The sequence below is a fragment of the Bombina bombina genome, chromosome 10 (assembly GCF_027579735.1).
Source record: "Bombina bombina isolate aBomBom1 chromosome 10, aBomBom1.pri, whole genome shotgun sequence".
Classification (NCBI taxonomy): domain Eukaryota; kingdom Metazoa; phylum Chordata; class Amphibia; order Anura; family Bombinatoridae; genus Bombina; species Bombina bombina.
This window is the reverse complement of record NC_069508.1, coordinates 180,368,311-180,387,933: the sequence shown is the minus strand read 5'-3', so window position 1 is coordinate 180,387,933 and position 19,623 is coordinate 180,368,311. Positions and strand designations below refer to the sequence as shown.

Sequence of the window (19,623 nt, the reverse complement as noted above, 5' to 3'; positions counted from 1 at the left end):
GAAAGGCAACCGGTACCATTTTTTGCATTGAGCGATCTGTTTACAGCATTGCTACAGTAATTGTCACTATTTTACAGGTACTGTCCGGATTGTATTGAATACTAATTAAATACTGTACTGTGCTAGTATTAAAGAAAGCTAAAATTGCCTTGTTTTACTTTAAGGGAGTTTTCACTTTACAGTAGGGCTCCGACACTTATCTGCTGTATGAGTGATGTATACCCGTGCATATAAAATATAAACACCACCCCTTACCTGCTGGCTGCCTATAATTTTTTTGAAGGACAGTTGGTAATCCTAACTTACATGTACCTAGCATTCTATGGCAGCAGTGTTTGCAACTATGTTAACATTGTTATAAACATAGAGTTTAACAAAGGATACCAAGTAAACCTTAGAGATGTGCTAGAATCAGTGCAATAATTTGAACTTGCAGTGCAGGCGTATAAAATAATGAGCAAGAACGATTGTATGTTTCTATAACGACCCCTCGTCAGAATATAGCATCTATACACATGGAAACCACGTGTTCGCAGTCAGACTTGCGCAGGATGTTTGTCCCTTTTGTAGATCCGTAACCTGTACCGGAAGTGCTCAGGCTGAAGTTGCTTGTGATCGCACCTTGACAGGTAGTTATTATTATCTCACGCGCGCACGGCTGCAGTCTCCCGTGAGAGAGGCTGTGCCCTGTGCCGAGCTCAATAAAATGTATTTATAGTGTCTGTTGTGGTTACAATGTTAATTATTTAACGGCTTGTACATTAGAGAGGACTGCGGCGTAATATCACACTAGCGGATTGAATACTGGGAGTTGTAGTTTGTGGTGGTTTTAACATGTGTAATGGCTTCTAGATGGTGAACTACAGTTCCCAGCAGTGAAAAAATGTCTTAGGTACGAAGTTCTATCTACCAGAGCCCATTGTTTAAAATGTTAACCGTGCAGTTGCTAACTGTACACTGGGGACACGTGTGAACACATATGTGTTATAACCTGGGGATGGTGAAGCAAAGCCTCATTTAGTGACAGTCTGGGAACAAGCTAGTTTTTTACATTGGTAGGTGGGCAGTGCCAGGCCATATACAGGGAAAACTGCACAAGCCCAATAAAGTAACTGGCTGGACTTGTTCATGCAGGTTATTCTGTGACAAATGCCTCATATAGTGCTAAGTGCTTTTTAACTCCATATGTTACAGCTTGAGTGATGGAGGAAGGTGTTGTTGATAGGTGGCACAACCAGGCTTCATACTGTGTCATGCTAAACACAGGAAGCCAGATGATAGGCTTGTAATAGACAGGCCACATACAATTAAGTGGTGTTTTCTCTATGGTGTGTTTACAGAGACAAGATGGATATAGGGTAGCCTGTTAGAGGGTTCAACATACACTGACAAATTGGGTACAGGCAAGCTGCATATACTAATAGTATGAGGCAGGTTGGCCACATACAGTGACATGCAGGGTGCTGAGAAGCAGCCTACAATGACAGGCTGAGTGCAGGCTGCTTGTGGTGACATACGAGCTGCAGGCAGGCTACGTGTGTTAAAAGGCTGGCTGTAGGCAGGACACATATGTGGTGACAGGCTGTACACAGATAAGCAGCATGTAATAATGACAGGCTTGGCTAAAGCAAGTTTTATAAGGTAACAGGCTGGACACAAACAGCACATGGTGATATGCTTGGCACAGGCAGGTTGCACACAAGCATATAGTGACATTAGTGACAAGCTTTATGCTGAGAAAACAAATACAATGTCAGGCTGGGTGCCAAGATGCCAAATACAGTGACAGCCTGGGTGCAGACATGCAGCATTTGTTGACATACATGGCCCAGGCAGGTTGCACACAACATATGGTGACAGGTTGGGTGTAGGCCAGCTGCATATAATGATAGGCTTATTGGGTGCATGCTATGTGCAGTCACAGGCTGGAACTGGCAGGCTTACTTCAATGACAGCCTGGGTGCTGATATGGCTTTTGCAGTGACAGAACACAGACAAATAACATGCACTGCAGCTGCTGATAGATCCCACTCTTTTTTTCTTTTTTTTAATCAAAGGGTAACCTAAAGGGAATTGTTATACTCTCTCTGAGCATTATGTATATTGCTTACATTACACAGTAGTTTGGGAGGCAAAACACTTTTATTAAGGTACTGGTCTGAAGAATATATTAAAATTAGCCATTTTGATGAATGTTTTCTGTATTCATTATTACATATTAAATCTTCCATTCTCATCCCAAAAGGAAAATTCTATTAGATTAATTTTATTTAATACAAGTCACATTTTTACAGGAAATGTACCCAAACCAGAATATCTTTCCCAATATCCACCAATATTGAAGAGGGGCACACAATTAAAAAAAATAAGCCCAACAACTTTTTTTATTGCAGATAAAGACTAAATGACTAATGTACATCTCAGCCTTAGCTATTGTTGACTTGATAATCAAAGTGTTGTATCATCTTAGACCAGGGTTGGGAAACCTTGGCACTCCTGATGTTTCAGAACTACATTACCCATGATGCCTAGGCACTCTGAAGTCCAGTTGAGCATCATGGGAAATGTAGTTCTGAAACATCTGGAGGGCCATGGTTCTCCTTCCCTTCTTAGAGGTTTCAAAAAGTTTTGTTCTGTTTTGTAAATCAGACTAAAGAAACACATGATGATACCTTCCAACCCTTTGTGTATCAGAACATTTTGGATAGTTTGTTCCTCTTGCTCAGGTCGATCGATTTTGAAGACAATATTTTTAATTAATTTCATTAAAAAAAAATAATAATAATATAGCAGTTTAATGGTTTATGGGTTAAAGGGGACATTAAACACTAAATAAATGCTAGATATAATGATGCATCCAAAGAAAAGATTAGTCTGAGAATAAGATGTAGATGTATTTTTTAAAGCTTCATTAGCTGTTTAAATAGTGACAAAATAAGTGTTAAGCTTTAGTGTCTATAAAACAATGGGAGCTGCCATGTTGTAACTTAGGTTTCCTTCTCTGTTGTGGCCAATTAGGGACAATTATAAATAGGTCACTAGAGTGTGCAGCCAATGGCTGTGTGGAATATAATGGTGTTCTGCACTTCCATTTCTAATAGGAACTGAAATGCTCCCAATTTCAGAATGGATTTGCAGGAGAAGGGGACAAAATAAATAATGAAAGTATATTTAAAAGTTTTTCTTATATATATTCTTTGCAGAATGGCTATGGAACTGCAGGCAGTAGTTATGGCGGTGGGAGGGGGATCACGCATGATGGACCTTACCTCCAGCATCCCAAAACCTCTGCTCCCTGTCGGCAATAGACCCCTCTTGTGGTATCCACTGAACATGCTGGAACGAGCTGGCTTTGAGGGTAAATAACACATTGATGATGGACCTTTTTTATTTCTCCTCCTGATTTTCTACATTTCTTTTGTGACCAATGTTTTATCTTGACATCAGTTTTGTCATTTATTGATTTTATTTTTGTTTGGTCCAAACTGTGTAAATATGATGCTTCCTGTTTATTGCTAAAATTTGTGTTGTTTAAGTTTTTTCTATTGTGCAATAATATCAAATATACTCACAACCTTATTACAATTCCCTTGTCCGTCTAACTATTGTCTACTCTAGGTGTTTCTCAACTCCAATCTCAAGTACCCGGAACATACCAGATTTTCATGATATCCAAACTATTAAAATAATCAGCTGATGGGTGAGGTTAGTAGCCATGGTTACTGATCAGCTGATTTTTTCACCTGTACTCTAGTATATCATAACAATCTGGCCTGTTTGGGGTACTTGAAGACTGGAGTTCAGAAACACTGGTCTACTGTTTGTGACAAATTCCCGCTTTATCTCTAACCTCATTCTACTGGGTTGTTTTTAAAGAGGTGATAGTTGTGACAACTAAAGAGGTGCAAAAACAGTTTGATCCAGACACCAAAATGAAATTGGATTTTGTTTGTCTGCCTGAGGACAAAGCAACAGAAATGGGGACGGCGGACTCTTTGCGCCACATTTACCAGAAGATCAAGGTATATTCTTTCATTTGATCACTAAAAACTATGGCTGCATTTTATATAGTTAGCTATGACTTTTGGATAACTGCTTGTGTAGATTAGTTTTTAAATTGAATAATAAAGTTGTCATTTGTTATCAACTATAAGCCAGTTAGACTGGTGTGTGACTCCAATTTTTCTTGACCGTTGTATTTGCGACTTGTTCTGCCTGTGAGTCTGCATCCCACGGCAGTATGGGTATTGTAGTTCCCCCTTTCTGCTAGAGCCCAGATTGAGGCTGTATTGAGCGGTGTTTATACACACACCTTATAAACAGTGGGGCCTCAGCCTGTGTCCCGGGACTGTTTGAAGGGAAGCTACTGTGCATGTTCAGCAGCTCCGTGAACGGGGAGGAAAACATTGTTTGTGGAACTTGGTTAAATTCAAGTTCCTGCTTGCTGATGATAATATATAAAAATAAAAAAAAAAGAGAAGCGGATATAGGTACCTTTTGGGGATAGTTTAGAAAGGTAAAAAAAAGTATATAGAAATTTGAATTTTTAATGTATTTGACGTGATATATTTAAAGGATTATATTCTATTATTCGCAGCAATTCTATTCCTGCAAATTTGTTTCTTATCTTAACTGTCCCTTTAAATTTAAAATTAAGTGGAGATAAACCACAAAGTAGTAATACGTGATGTCAGGATGTGTATCAGTAATGAGGGGTGGATGAACTTAAAGTGATTATAAAGTTTAATGAATTGCTGCCCAGTATCTAAAAATAATCTTAAAATCAGGGGAACTTTAACCTTTTCCCGATGTTAGGACGTTCCATGCCATCCTAACTGTGCTGGGCTTTAACACCGTGTACTGAAGCCAATGGCGCTTCCAGAATAGGATCGGGACCTGGTGGGCGTCTCTAGCGTTTTAGGCTCGCCCCCCTGACCCGATCCCATCATTGAGATCTTACGATCACGTTGTTCCGATGTAGACGAATGAAATCGGTAACGAAAGGGTTAATTTATTAAACTTTACAATGACACTTCTTTTTTTAAAATATTTACCATTGCGTTATGGTAAACATACTGCCGATCCTCTGCCCGCATCTCCTGCTGTATTTAGCATATCGCTGACGAATCCGGTTTCTTTCAATCATTGCGTGCCCCACAAGCAGGACTCCAAAGTGGTCACACAACCTATGGAGAAAGCCGGATTTGTCATCAATATGCTAAATACAGTAGGAGATGCGGGCGGAGGATCGGCGGTAAGTTTACCATTTACAATGGTAAATATTTTTAAAAAGAAGCGTCATTGTAACATTTAATGATTTAAAGTGCCCTTGTTTTTAAGATTATTTGTAGATACTAGGCAGTAATTCATTGAACTTTACAATCACTTTAACCTTTGTTTGTGCTGTATACTGGGTGCAGAATTTGTGTTTTGTCACCTTGAGCATCATAAGGGTAATCTGAACAAGATGTACTGACTTGTGTCTCCCAACTTGTTCCATACAGAGTGATGTCTTGGTGCTAAGTTGTGATCTCATCACTGAAGTGGACCTGCATGAGGTTGTGGATTTGTTTCGAGCTCACAATGCCACCCTGTCTATGCTAATGAAGAAAGCATCAGAGACTACAGAACATATTCCAGGACAAAAAGGGAAGCAGAAGACAGGTTAGGATTAGCACCTGCAATCCAGTGATGTTATAGAAATAAAATTCTTATGCCAACTTTTATAGGAAAATCCATGTATATTAATACCAGCAATACATTTCCCATATATACGTACAGTGGTTTATTAAAGGGACAGTCAAAACAAAATCTTCATGATTCAGACAGAGCATGTGATTTAAAAAATAAATTCCAATTTACTTTTTGTTATCAAATTTGCTTTGCACGTGTCTTTAGCACTCTAAGTGCTAAGCTTAAGACGCTTGCATGCTCTCAAACCTACCTAGGTTTACTCTTCAACAAGCTAGATTTGTAACTCCTTTCACTGGCTAAAATTCACCAAAAGCCATTTTCAGTCTTACAATCTTCACCTCTCTATGCTATTCTCTGGAGCTGATTCACTAAAGCTCACTCATCTCTTCACCTAGGGAATCGACTACATAGAATAGCATAGGGACTGGTAAAGTTAGAGAGATTTTTAGTGGACTCTGCTCTTTATCTGTGCCCATGTGTTGTTTCTTCAAGGAAAAGATAACAAACAAAAAAAAAAAAAACACAAAACTTCCAAATTTGCTTTGTTTCTTGGTGTCCTATATTGTAAAGCAGGTAGATAGACTCAGGAGTGTGCACGTGTCTTAAGCACTATCACAGCTGCCATATAGTTCTCCAGACATGCTACCTACCTAGGTATCTCTTCAATGAATAAGATCACAAGATCTAAGTAAATTGATAAGTAAATTGAGTCATGGGTTTCATGTACGTTGAATTTATTTCTTCCCATTTAAAATGGTCTCTGTTTCCACTAACATTTTTTACTGTTGCAAATGCTTTTGGCTTAGTTTCATTTAACTCTCTCTGTTTTTATTCCTCCTTCCTATTATTAATTCCATTTTGTTGTTGCTGGCACCCAGTGGAAGAGCGTGATTTTATTGGGGTAGACGGCACAGCGACCCGTCTCCTTTTACTGTCTAATGAGGAAGATCTGGACGATGGTCTGGATTTGAAGAAGTGCATCTTACAGAGGTGGGTTTAGTAGCTCATCACATATGATTAGGTCCCTAACTGGTGGATTCTGATCATTTATCTGTCTCGTCACATTCTTGTGCAGTTTAGTGTCCCTTTCCAATCCCTGCAAACCCCCCCCCCCCCCCCGAAACTTCTGACTTTAACAGCTCAGGCTTTTATTGTCAGGTGTGCTGCTCCGGGGGGCATGAGAGGTGATGAATCATCCAGATCCTAACATTTATGGGAGACTTGCATCTTTACGGGTGGGCGTATGTGAACATTCACTAGGTGGTGAGATTTTATACACATGAAGCTATACAGGGTGGTACTTGTGCAACTTTAAATGTTAATAACATTCTTCTTGCTGCTTTGTAAGTTCTAGAATTGTATTTGTGATACTGACATTAAAGGGACAGTAAATACTTTGCAATTACATTTTTCTGCAGTTTCCAATAGAACAACATATTAGCAGAGTCTGAAGGATATTAGAAAAGTTAACACCTTGTTTGCAGACAACTAACTCCACCCACTACTTGCCTTTAGTTTAGGAGCCAATCTGGACAATTAGGGCTTGCCACTGTCATTTTGTTTACAAAATCTCAATTGTTTTGCTTTATTGTAAAATATAAGATAAAAATCGGGGACATATATAGGACCAGGTTAGACCTGTGAAACCTGTTTTTCAGCGTTCAGGACTGGAAAATCCACAATTTTGACTTAAAGGGACAGTATACACTCATTTTCATATAACTGCATGTAATAGACACTACTATAAAGAATAATATGCACAGATACTGATATAAAAATCCAGTATAAAATGGTTTTAAAAACTTACTTAGAAGCTCTCAGTTTAGCTCTGTTGAAAAGGCAGCTGGAAAGCCCACTGCAAGTGGCAAATAAGACACTCCCCCCTCCCCCTTCTTTTGCATATGAAAAGACCCTTTACACAAACAGGAGCAAGCTGGAGAAGGTAGCTGACGGTATTCTCATAAAACTTTGGGGCTTGGTTAGGAGTCTGAAAATCAGAGCAATGTTATTTAAAAATAAGCAAAATTATACATTTAAAAAAAACAAAAAACTTTATGGGTTTTATAAATAGATCATCTACAAACCATTTATGCAAAGAAAAAATGTGTGTATAATGTCCCTTTAAATTACAAGAAATAATGGAAGTATATTGCAAAGTTGTTTTACTATATACAATAGTGATGGTAAAGTGACAAATAAAGGGGACTTTTAGTCATGAAGAATAAAATACTTCATGCAGTAAGTTCCTTTATTTGCCTGCAGGGTATGCCGCGCTAAGCGTCTGAGGCCGCCCACAGCAGAATGCTATTTTATCAGTGAGGTTATCTTAGCCAATAGCGTGCTAGCTATACAGCAGAATGCTAACTGGGCTGCACGGCTATTGGCTAAGAAATGTAAACGTCACCTCATGGAAAAAATAGCGTTACGCGGCATACACTGCAGGCAAATAATAATAATTTTATACCTCATGACTGAAAGTCCCCTTTATTTGTTGCACTTGTAAATCCTAGTGTTTCAAAAACGCTAGGATTTACCATCACTTTAAGCATTTTATATTAACATCTCAAACTGTTTACTGTGTCTTTGAGATTGTTTACTTCAGTGTTAAGCTTTATCCCATATTAAATTATTATTATTTATGTTTAATGTGATGTAGAATTTTAAAGTGCTATACTTACAATGCACGTGAACAAGAAATGGGTGTTCAAAACACGCAGAAAGATTTTTAGGAATCAGCACTCAAGGAAAACTTACAATCTAAGTGTCTGAAAGGCTCATTCATTTCATGTTACATTATTTTTTAACGGTGCATTATAAATCTCCTGGTTTTGTGTAAAAATGTTGCTTCTCTCACTCTCCCTAGTGAGGCCAAAAAGCAAACTGCATAACTGGTTTCCTTTAAAATGCTGCAAACTGTAAAAAACAGCTACATATGAGACAGTGGTTGCGTACAGCAGTGGATAGTAATTTACAGCTAACCCTTATTGGGAGATACCATAAACCTAATCACCAGGGTTTTCAAGTATTTTTGCAATTCATTAATAAAGTGACATTTAAAAAAATATACTTTAAAACATTTTATTGCATATGCATACCTTTTTTATTGCTTATATATACTGTGCATATATAAAAATGACTTTAATCTTTATTAATATACTTTGATTAGATATATAATATTTGTATCTATTACAACAGTAATTTCATTCATCGGTCATGTGACGGGGCTCACATCTTACTGTAAAGTGATGCATTGTGCCCCAAGATGCGATTTTATGATATATGTTAGGTAAAGACACATTCTTCTTGACCTCTGAAACCCGAGTCACAGGCTTCAGGCTAGGAAGGAACAAACACCTGCATGGATATCTCTGACCTGTGACCTTTGAACTAATTGACCCATGACCCCTGTCCATCATTGGGTGAGTCCAGGTCAATCTCTCAGATCCTTTGTATATTTCTGTATGTTAGCCCATCATCCCATCATGGAAACATGTGTAGAAAACCACCCACTCTTCAAGGCTACTTGCAGAACTAATTTTAATGCCCCTTGGACCTTAAATCTAGAAAAACAAATGCTGGAATATAGACTGCATCATGTATCCACCCTATAATAATGTCTAATAGTATAGAAAATAACATATTAATACATTCCGCACTAGGTAGGTAGTAAGTGTGGATTTAAATAATTATGATATTATCGGTTGGTGAATGAATATAAAAGTCTTAAAAACACTTTTAATCATTTTTAAGTTTTACAGATGAATGTGCAAAAAGGGGAGTTGTTTTTAAAAATGCAGGAAACCACTGCTTATTCTTTTAGATAAACTTTATATTTTAGTGTCCATTTAATGAAAGAAAAAAAGAACATTATTTGTAAAAAACTGCTGCTACGGTTACAGGTTCTAGTCTGCATTTTGTACGTCTGCCTAATGTCTTATGTTGTGTGCGCATTTACCATCTTGCATTGGTGTGTGAGAGCAGATGTGAGTGCTCACCTCTAACGATCATGAGTCTGTTCCAGGTGTACAACAATTACATAAGCGATACAACAGGGATCACGTTTTCTCGACAGCAAAAATTGTTTGTTTTTTTAATTAGTATGAATTAATTTTTTTATGTTCATACACTGAATTCAAACAAGGCTTTAAAATGTCCGTTCTTTTAAACTCTCTGAGCTTTATATTGGCAGCAGACTGGAACATTTCTATTAGCAAGAAATACAAATACATTGGTTGTACTTTACTTTAACCCCTTAGTGACCAGAGCACTTTTCCATTTTCTGTCCGTTTGGGACCAAGGCTATTTTTACATTTTTGCAGTGTTTGTGTTTAGCTGTAATTTTCTTCTTACTCATTTACTGTACCCACACATATTATATACCGTTTTTCTCGCCATTAAATGGACTTTCTAAAGATACCATTATTTTCATCATATCTTATAATTTACTATAAAAAAAATTATAAAATATGAGGAAAAAATGGAAAAAAACACACTTTTTCTAACTTTGACCCCCAAAATCTGTTACATATCTAAAACCACCAAAAAACACCCATGCTAAATAGTTTCTAAATTTTGTCCTGAGTTTAGAAATACCCAATGTTTACATGTTCTTTGCTTTTTTTGCAAGTTATAGGGCCATAAATACAAGTAGCACTTTGCTATTTCCAAACCATTTTTTTCCAAAATTAGCGCTAGTTACATTAGAACACTGATATCTTTCAGGAATCCCTGAATATCCCTTGACATGTATATATTTTTTTTTAGTAGACATCCCAAAGTATTGATCTAGGCCAATTTTGGTATATTTCATACCACCATTTCACCGCCAAATGCGATCAAATACAAAAAATTGTTCACTTTTTCACGAATTTTTTCACAAACTTTAGGTTTCTCACTGAAATCATTTACAAACAGCTTGTGCAATTATGGCATAAATGGTTGTAAATTCTTCTCTGGGATCCCCTTTGTTCAGAAATAGCACACATATATGGCTTTGGCGTTGCTTTTTGGTAATTAGAAGGCCGCTAAATGCCACTGCGCACCACAAGTGTATCATGCCCAGCAGTTAAGGGGTTAATTAGGGAGCTTTTAGGGAGCTTGTAGGGTTAATTTTAGCTTTAGTGTAGTGTAGTAGACAACCCCAAGTATTGATCTAGGCACATTTTGGTATATTTCATGCCACCATTTCACCGCCAAATGCGATCAAATTAAAAAAAACGTAAAATTTTTCACAATTTTAGGTTTCTCACTGAAATCATTTACAAACAGCTTGTGCAATTATGGCACAAATGGTTGTAAATGCTTGTCTGGGATCCCCTTTGTTCAGAAATAGCAGACATATATGACTTTGGCGTTGCTTTCTGGTAATTAGAAGGCCACTAAATCCTGTTGCGCCTCACACGTGTATTATGGCTAGCAGTGAAAGGGTTAATTAGGGAGTTTGTAGTGAGCTTGCAGGGTTAATTTTAGCTTTAGTGTAGAGATCAGCCTCCCATCTGACACATCCCACCCCCTGATCCCTCCCAAACAGCTCCCTTCCCTCCCCCACCCCACAATTGTCCCCGCCATCTTAAGTACTGGCAGAAAGTCTGCCAGTACTAAAATAAAAGAGTTTTTAAAAAAAAATGAATTTTTTTTTTAGCATATTTACATATGCTACTGTGTAGGATCCCCCCCTTAGCCCCCAACCTCCCTGATCCCCCCCAAAACCGCTCTCTAACCCTCCCCTCTGCCTTATTGGGGGCCATCTTGGGTACTGGCAGCTGTCTGCCAGTACCCAGTTTACAATAAAAAGTGCTTTTTTTTGGTTTTTTTTGTTTTTTTCTGTAGTGTAGCTTCCCCCAACCCCCCACCCCCCACAAACAAACCCCCACCACCTTGCTCATTGTATATATTTTATTTTGAATATATTTTTTATTTCCCCATTTTCTGCAGTGTAGCGGTTCCCACCCGCTCCCTCCCCGTGCACGCGCCCGCCCCCACCCTCCCGTGCACGCGCGCGCGCCCGTGCGCGCCCCCAGCCACCCCCGCCCACGATCCCGCCCCCCTTCAGATCCACATGGCCATCGATGGCCGCCACCCGCCTCCCGGTCCGGCTCCCACCCACCAACGCCGGTAGCCACCGATCTCCGGTGCAGAGAGGGCCACAGAGTGGCTCTCTCTGCACCGGATGGCTTACAAACGTTATTGCAGGATGCCTCCATATCGAGGCATCACTGCAATAACCGGAAAGCAGCTGGAAGCGAGCAGGATCGCTTCCAGCTGCTTTCCACACTGAGGACGTGCAGGGTACGTTCTCAGGCATTAACTGCCTTTTTTCTGAGGACGTACCCTGCACGTCCTCAGTCGTTAAGGGGTTAACATATATTATTTACACAGTAGATTTAAGCAAATAAACATTTGTGAGAGTGCATGTGAATCAGATTTACTAAACTAACAATTCCATCTGTTCATTTGCTTCTATCTTAATTTAATGTCTAAGGATAACATAAATTCTGAGTTTAACAAACTATTAAAATGTTTTCTTTTAATTAATTGTCTTGGCAAAATATATCCAGGTGCAATCTAGGTTTTCCCCAATCTCATCTAAACTATAACGCACGTTGATATGTTTTGCCAAGACAAACAATGTAAAATCTAGTCATAATCTCCCAAATACAATAAACATACAAGAAGTACAAATGTTAAAGGGACACTGAACCAATTTTGTGTGTGATTCAGATAGAGCATGCAATTTTAAGCAACTTTCAAATTTACTCCTATTATCAAGTTTTCTTCATTCTCTTGTTTTTTTTTTATTTGAAAAGCAAGAATGTAAGTTTAGAAGCCGGCCCATTTTTGGTGAACAGCCTGGATTGTTCTTGCTGATTGGTGGAGCCACCAATAAACAAGTGCTGTCCAGGGTCTGAACCAAAAATTGTCTGGCTTCTTAGCTTAGATGCCTTCTTTTTCAAATAAAGATAACAAGAGAACGAAGAAAAATTGATAATAGGAGTAAATTAGAAAGATGCTTAAAATTGCATGCTCTATCTGAACCATGAAAGAAAAAAAATTGGGTTCAGTGTCCCTTTAAGTGAGGTCTTTTTAAAGGGACATAATACTCATATGCTAAATCACTTGAAACTGATGCAGTATAACTGTAAAAAGCTTACAGGAAAATATCACCTGAGCATCTCTATGTAAAAAAAGAAGATATTTTACCTCACAATTTCCTCAGCTCAGCAGAGTAAGTTCTGTGTAAAAAAATATACTTTAGCTGTTGCTCAGCTGCTGGTAAAAAATAATAATGAAGAAATGAACAGCAGCCAATCAGCATCAACAGTGCTGAGGTCATGAACTCTTTTACTGTGATCTCAGGAGATTTCACTTAACTCTCATGAGATTTCATAGTAAACTTCCTTAAACTGAATAGGGAAATAAGATGAGTGTGCACGTAAGCTCGCACCCTTAGCTGTCCCGGGACAGACATACTGATTTGTTGGTTAGAAGTCCTTTACAATGGGATGTGGCTACTGAGGAATTTTTGAGGTAAAATATCTTTCTTTTTTTCATAGAGATGTTCAGGTGATATTCTCTAGTCAGCTTTTTACAGCTATGCTGCATCACTTTTAAGTGTTTCAACATTTGGGTATCATGGCCCTTTAATTTCTGTAAGAAAATGGGCTGCAAATGGCACTCGTTACATCTACTGAATTAATTAATACTTTATTATTTGTTAGTATTATTTATATAATAAATTATCCTTTAGTTTTGAGGTCCCCAAATATAATCTACCTCTTGTGTCCATGCAGACAATATTTCTTTATTAGATTGTGATTCCTTTTAATGGACTAACAAAATCAAGGTTGTGTATTCCATAAGCTTTCAAGACCAATATCTACATTTTAAGAAGAGACCAGTGAGTTCTTGAAAGCTTTTAAATACAAAACCTTGATTTTGTTAATCCCTTAAAAAGAATCACAGTCTACTTAAAGGGACAGTATACACTCATTTTCATATAACTGCATGTAAAAGACACTACTATAAAGAATAAGATGCACAGATACTGCTATAAAAATCCAGTATAAAACTGTTTAAAAACTTACTTAGAAGCTTTCAGTTTAGCTCTGTTGAAAAGGTAGCTGGAAAGCCCACTGCAAGTGGGAAATAAGACACTCCCCCCCTCTCCCTTCTTTTGCATATGAAAAGACCCTTTACACAAACAGGAGCAAGCTGGAGAAGGTAGCTGACAGTATTCTCATAAAACTTTGGGGCTTGGTTAGGAGTCTGAAAATCAGAGCAATGTTATTTAAAAATAAGCAAAACTATACATTTATATATAAAAAAACAAGTTTATGGGCTTTATAAATAGATCATCTACAAAACATTTATGCAAAGAAAAAATGAGTGTATAATGTCCCTTTAAAGGGCCATGATACCCAAATGTTGAAACACTTGAAAGTGATGCAGCATAGCTGTAAAAAGCTGACTAGAAAATATCACCTGAACATCTCTATGTAAAAAAGAAAGATATTTTACCTCAAAAATTCATCAGTAGCCACATCCCATTGTAAAGGACTTCTAAGCAGCAAATCAGTATGTTTGTCTCGGTGAACACTCATCTTATTTCCCTATTCAGTTTAAGGAAGTTTACTATGAAATCTCATGAGATCACAGTAAAAGAGTTCATGACCTCAGCACTGCTGATGCTGATTGGCTGCTGTTCATTTCTTCATTTTTTTTAAATTTGTTTACCTGCAGCTGGGAGAAGCTGAGTATAACTTTTTACACAGAACTTACTCTGCTGAGCCGAGGAGATTGTGAGGTAAAATATCTTCCTTTTTTACATAGAGATGCTCAGGTGATATTTTCCTGTCAGCTTTTTACAGTTATACTGCATCAGTTTCAAGTGATTTAGCATATGAGTATTATGTCCCTTTAAGGAACATTCTCTATGGGACCAGTACGACACTAACCCCTTTTCTGTAAACAATATAAAACAAAAACTTAGCAACCAAAATACTTGTACAAATTCCCAATTCTGGAATTTATTCTAAAATCATGTCTTTTTCATTAATATATTAAAATAAAATTATTAAATACTACCATTTTCCCCACCAGTAAGTAAAAATCTCCTGTGTCTGGTTTGATTCTTGTGTTCTAAAATGCACATAGACTATATTTATTTAAAACATTTCTATTACTTTTCTGATTATAGTACTGTACTATCTTTCTGATGGTGCTGTGTATACACAAGTATTTAACATGATAGAAAACTACCTTTAGGTTGCATGTATAAGCTGTGTTTTGATGTATACATATTGCCTAAATTGTCTTGTATTGTTTCTCCGTTGTACTTTTATCCTTGTTCCCATGGGCAGTGCTGCGAAATCTGTTGGCGCTTTACAAATAAAGAATAATAATAATATGTTTACACTTGGTCCCATCCCCTCTCCATACTGTCTCATTTTACAGATGCAAATACAATATATGCTAAATACAAGCCTGTTCTGTTCCCAATCAGTTTGGATAAAGGGGTTTGTACCTGTATAGTTATCCAATGATCTGATAAAATATCACAACAATCCTTATTAATAATCTTAAATAAAATGTTTTCAATGTATTATTTGTGCACGTAGCAATGAATTTTTGCAAAAGCATTAAACTAAATGATTCCAGATCTTCATACAAAATGTAACATAATACAATAAGAATATGAGTAAACTAAAATTCAGTTTTTAAATGATTATTTTATTTAATTAGGGGCATGAAACCCAATTGTATATTATTTATTATATATTTTACACACACTGTAAGCAATCACAGTGTGTATAATAATGCATTCTAAGCAGATAAACTGCAGGCCCTAAAGGTTTATTTAGTTTACAATCATCTGAGACAATGTAGCCCCAGTATTAATAAACTTGTTAGTAAAGATAGCGTATTTCATTTTATAACCCCATAGTTGTCCGTGGTAGCACACACCAGTCTATCCCTCTGTATGAACGAGAGACCAGGCAGTACAACCAATCACAGGACATATAGCCCACTCCAGCTTGCAAAGTGGCTGTGCACTGCCATGATGATTGGTAGAAAACAAGTTGTGCAAACGGATTACCTGCACATGAGACCTGTCTTCTTTCAGTCATTCATTTGGAGCATGTACCCTCTTTGCGGTACAACCTTATGGGGCAGGGGGTATTTTTGCTTCAAGGGCCTGGTATTGAGGAACACTGGTGTATATGCAACTAAAACACAAAACCCATGTGTTTCTCCATGACGACATACAGTGTGCAGGATTTGAGCTTCACTATACTGTAGATGCACAGGAACAGGCTGTTTTTTTGCTGTTCCAGGCTTTAAAATTAGGAAACACATTAACAAATGACATGTACCCAGAGATTATCAGATACGAACCGAGGCCGTGTCTACCTTTGTGACATTGTATTTGTAAAGAAACTGCAGTGTTGGTTTAGCAAGTAAAGCCCAATAATCACCATTCCTTACATCAGTGATTTGCAACCTTTTTTTTTGCCGTGGCACACTTTTTTGCATTAAAAAATCCTGTGGCACACCACCATCCCAAAATTTTACAAAATCACACATTGTCATTCACAAACAATCATAATGGTTGTCTGTGAATGAATGTCAATGTCATGGTTGTAAATAATGCCTGATGAGCCTGTCACATACCTCCCAATATTTCAAAATTTGAAAGAGGGACACCCCCGCACTGTTGTCAGTCTGCTGCGGCACACTGGTTGAAAAACACTGCCTTACATCATAGACAAGTCTGTCAAACCTTTTTTAACATCACAGTAAAAAAAGAGTTTTAATAAAGATCTTATTTAAATAAATTAAATAATGTAATTTGTGCTTTGGATAGCTTAAAGAGACATGATACCCAAATGTTAAATTACTTTAAAGTTATGTAGCACATCTGTAAAAAAAACTTAGGATAAAATATCATCTGAACATCTCTATATAAAAAAAGAAGATATTTTACCTTAAATTTTCCTCAGTAGCCACATTCCATTGTAAAGGGGCTTTAAGCAACCTATCAGGATACTAGTCCCAGGACTTGCAGGGGAGCATGCTTCTGACATGTGCAGGCACAGTCATGTCATTATAGTAAAATCTCATGAGATCACCATAAAGCAAAGTGTGACATCAGCACTGATGAAGCTGATTGGCTGTTGTTTTTTTCCTAACATGCAGCTGACAGTAGCCGAAGGACAACACATAGCCCTTTAAAGTGAAAGTAACATTTTCTCTTCAATATTGATGAAATTCACTAACCTTATATAGATTAACTCATTCGCTAACTTTATTTTTTTAAATTCATTCAGATATTTATATTGTAAATCCCATACCCTTATAAGTCCTTCCACTGCCCACCCGCTCATTTCCTGCTTTTATGGGTGGGACCGCTCTTACATGTACCTCCATGCGCGTTCTTCTGAAGCTTCATTTAATTGCGCATGCGTAGAGAAAAACTTTGCCGCAGTGATACATACTGAATCAGTAGATTCATTTTTGTGTATGTAGATCACGGAGAGAATTCACATGCGTGTTTCACATCTATACAGGTCGAGACTTCCGTGAGACACGCATGCGTATTTTGAATTGTGGGCATAGAGCGAGTCAGTTGGGATGCCAATGGGAGACCAGTCAAAACGTTTTAGAAAGATATTCGTCATTTGAAAACATGAATTTTTTTAATAGCCAGGCTGAGTTACGGTGTGAGAAGCTGTCGGTTTAAAAGGTAGATGTTTAAGCTTAATAGTTAAGATGTAAAAAAATGATGATTGAAAGTAACTAAATTTCAAAGTTTTTTAAGAGGATGCGTAGTGGTACATTATAGTTAACTTTTCCTTTAAGTAACTTTTATAAACAACAGAAAATGTTACAAAAGTGCAATGTATTACACTGACCTCACCCAGCTGCTTCTTAATGCCACCCGGCCGGCAAAAACTTTTTGTGGAGAACACTGATGTTTTAATCAAATGGTCTCTCTCTTAATAAATCTTCCTCCTATTAAATATAAGTGATTATCTGACCTTCCTTGCAATCCAGAGAACACATAATATTTGTTCCTTTACAGTTCTATAATCACAGGGGTGTGTAATTGCGGTTACTGATGCATGTCTTATCCTGCTGCGATTTGATCACATAATTGGGACCTTTTTTTCTGCCCTGCAGGTATCCACGAATACACATAAAGATGGGTATGGTAGATGCACATCTGTACTGCCTGAGGAAATACGTCGTGGATTTCCTAACTATGAATGAGTAGGTAGCCATTGGCTTTTTTATTGACTCTTCTTGGTCTTTATTATCTTCATGTTACCACCAGAAATGGATCTTGTATCTTAGAAAGAAAATAGATTGTTCTGCCACAAATGGGAGGACGATGTTAAAATAACATCTGTAGTTTTTATTTGCCTGTTCATGCCATGGTTTTATGCCTTTGCTTTGCCTCATGCCAGTAGGACCTAATATTAACGGGACATGAAACCCCACATTTTTCTTTCATGATTCAGATTGAACAAGCAATTTTCAGCAACTTTCTAAATTACTTCAAGTATCAAATATTCTTTGTTCTCTTGGTATCTTTTGCTTAAAAGCAGGGACGTATGATAAGGAGCATGCACGTGTCTGGAGCAGTATATTTCAGCAGTTTTGCAAGAATGTTATCCATTTGCTAGAGCACTAGTGCTCCAGGCACCTACCTAGGTATCTCTTTAATAAAGAATATTATGAAAACAAAGCAAATTTGATCAAAAGTAAGGATAGACCGATATCGCTTTTTCAGGGCTGATACCGATTATTGACCGCCTTTCAGGCCGTTAACTGATAACAGGGGACAATATTCTGCACATTTAAAATGAAAATCAACACAATTTCTACACAAATCTGGTATAAACTGAACATGCTTATTAAAATTTTAATCATTAAAAGTAAACAACTGGGAAAAATAAAGTCCTTGAAAATTAACCTATTAAATGGTTTCCCAAAAGATAGAAAAATGGCATAAATCCCTTTTATACTGCACACTGATATAAAATAAATTTAAAAGGGATACTAAACCCAACATTTTTCTTTCATCATTTAGATAGAGCATGCAATTTTAAGCAACTTTCTAATTTATTCCTATTATCAAATTGTATTCGTTCTCTTGCTATCTTTATTTAAAAAAACAGGAATGTGATGCATAGGAGCCGGGCCATTTTTGATTGAGAACCTGGGTTATGCTTGCTTATTGGTGGGTAAATGTAACTTTCCAATAAGCAAACGCTATCCATGGGGCTGAACCTAAAATGGGCTGGCTGCTAAGATTTACATTCCTTCTTTAAAAATAAAGATAGCAAGAGAACAAAGAAAAATTGATAATAGGAGTAAATTAGAAAGTTGCTTAAAATGTCATGCTCTATCTGAATTATGAAAGAAAAAATTTGGGTTCAATGTCCCTTTAAGTCACTACTGCAAAGCTAGACACTACACGATTTCTTTAATACTCCCAGTTAAGTAGAAAACATTATAGTGAAGAAAACATAACATTTCAGCAGGTTCTCCTGTTAAACGGCTTCTGTTTTTTCATATATTGCTGCCACTTCACTAAAAACATGCTCACTTGGTACACTTTACAGATAAGGGTTTAAAAGTAAAATAAATATTTATATATATATATATATATATATATATATATATATATATATATATATATATATATATATATATATATATATATATATATATATATATATATATATATATATATATATATATATATATATATATATATATATATATATATATATAAGCAAAAAGAGTCAGTTGCACTCTCACAAAGAGTTCTCCAAGGGCCAGGGTGCTAGAGTAGTTGAAATGTAGCAAAACAGGAAACAGCACTCTCTGGACTTAAGTAAAAAAACAAGTAGTTTATTCAGT

General features: G+C 37.0%; 1 protein-coding gene across 2 annotated transcripts in view; it reads left to right on the top strand.

The window, feature by feature from the left end:
• Positions 1-578: 578 nt before the first annotated feature.
• The window catches only part of EIF2B3 (eukaryotic translation initiation factor 2B subunit gamma), an 89,696-nt gene continuing 70,651 nt past the window's right edge, over positions 579-19,623 (top strand). The window contains exons 1-6 of one of the 2 annotated variants that reach the window (XM_053693555.1): positions 579-629; positions 3,204-3,358; positions 3,877-4,022; positions 5,505-5,664; positions 6,573-6,684; positions 17,875-17,964. In XM_053693555.1, coding sequence (XP_053549530.1) covers positions 3,205-3,358; positions 3,877-4,022; positions 5,505-5,664; positions 6,573-6,684; positions 17,875-17,964 — 662 coding nt within the window. In that variant the 5' untranslated portion in view covers positions 579-629; position 3,204. Of the gene's footprint in view, positions 630-756; positions 893-3,203; positions 3,359-3,876; positions 4,023-5,504; positions 5,665-6,572; positions 6,685-17,874; positions 17,965-19,623 lie in introns of those variants that run through there. The other variant, XM_053693554.1, reaches the window with a different exon arrangement.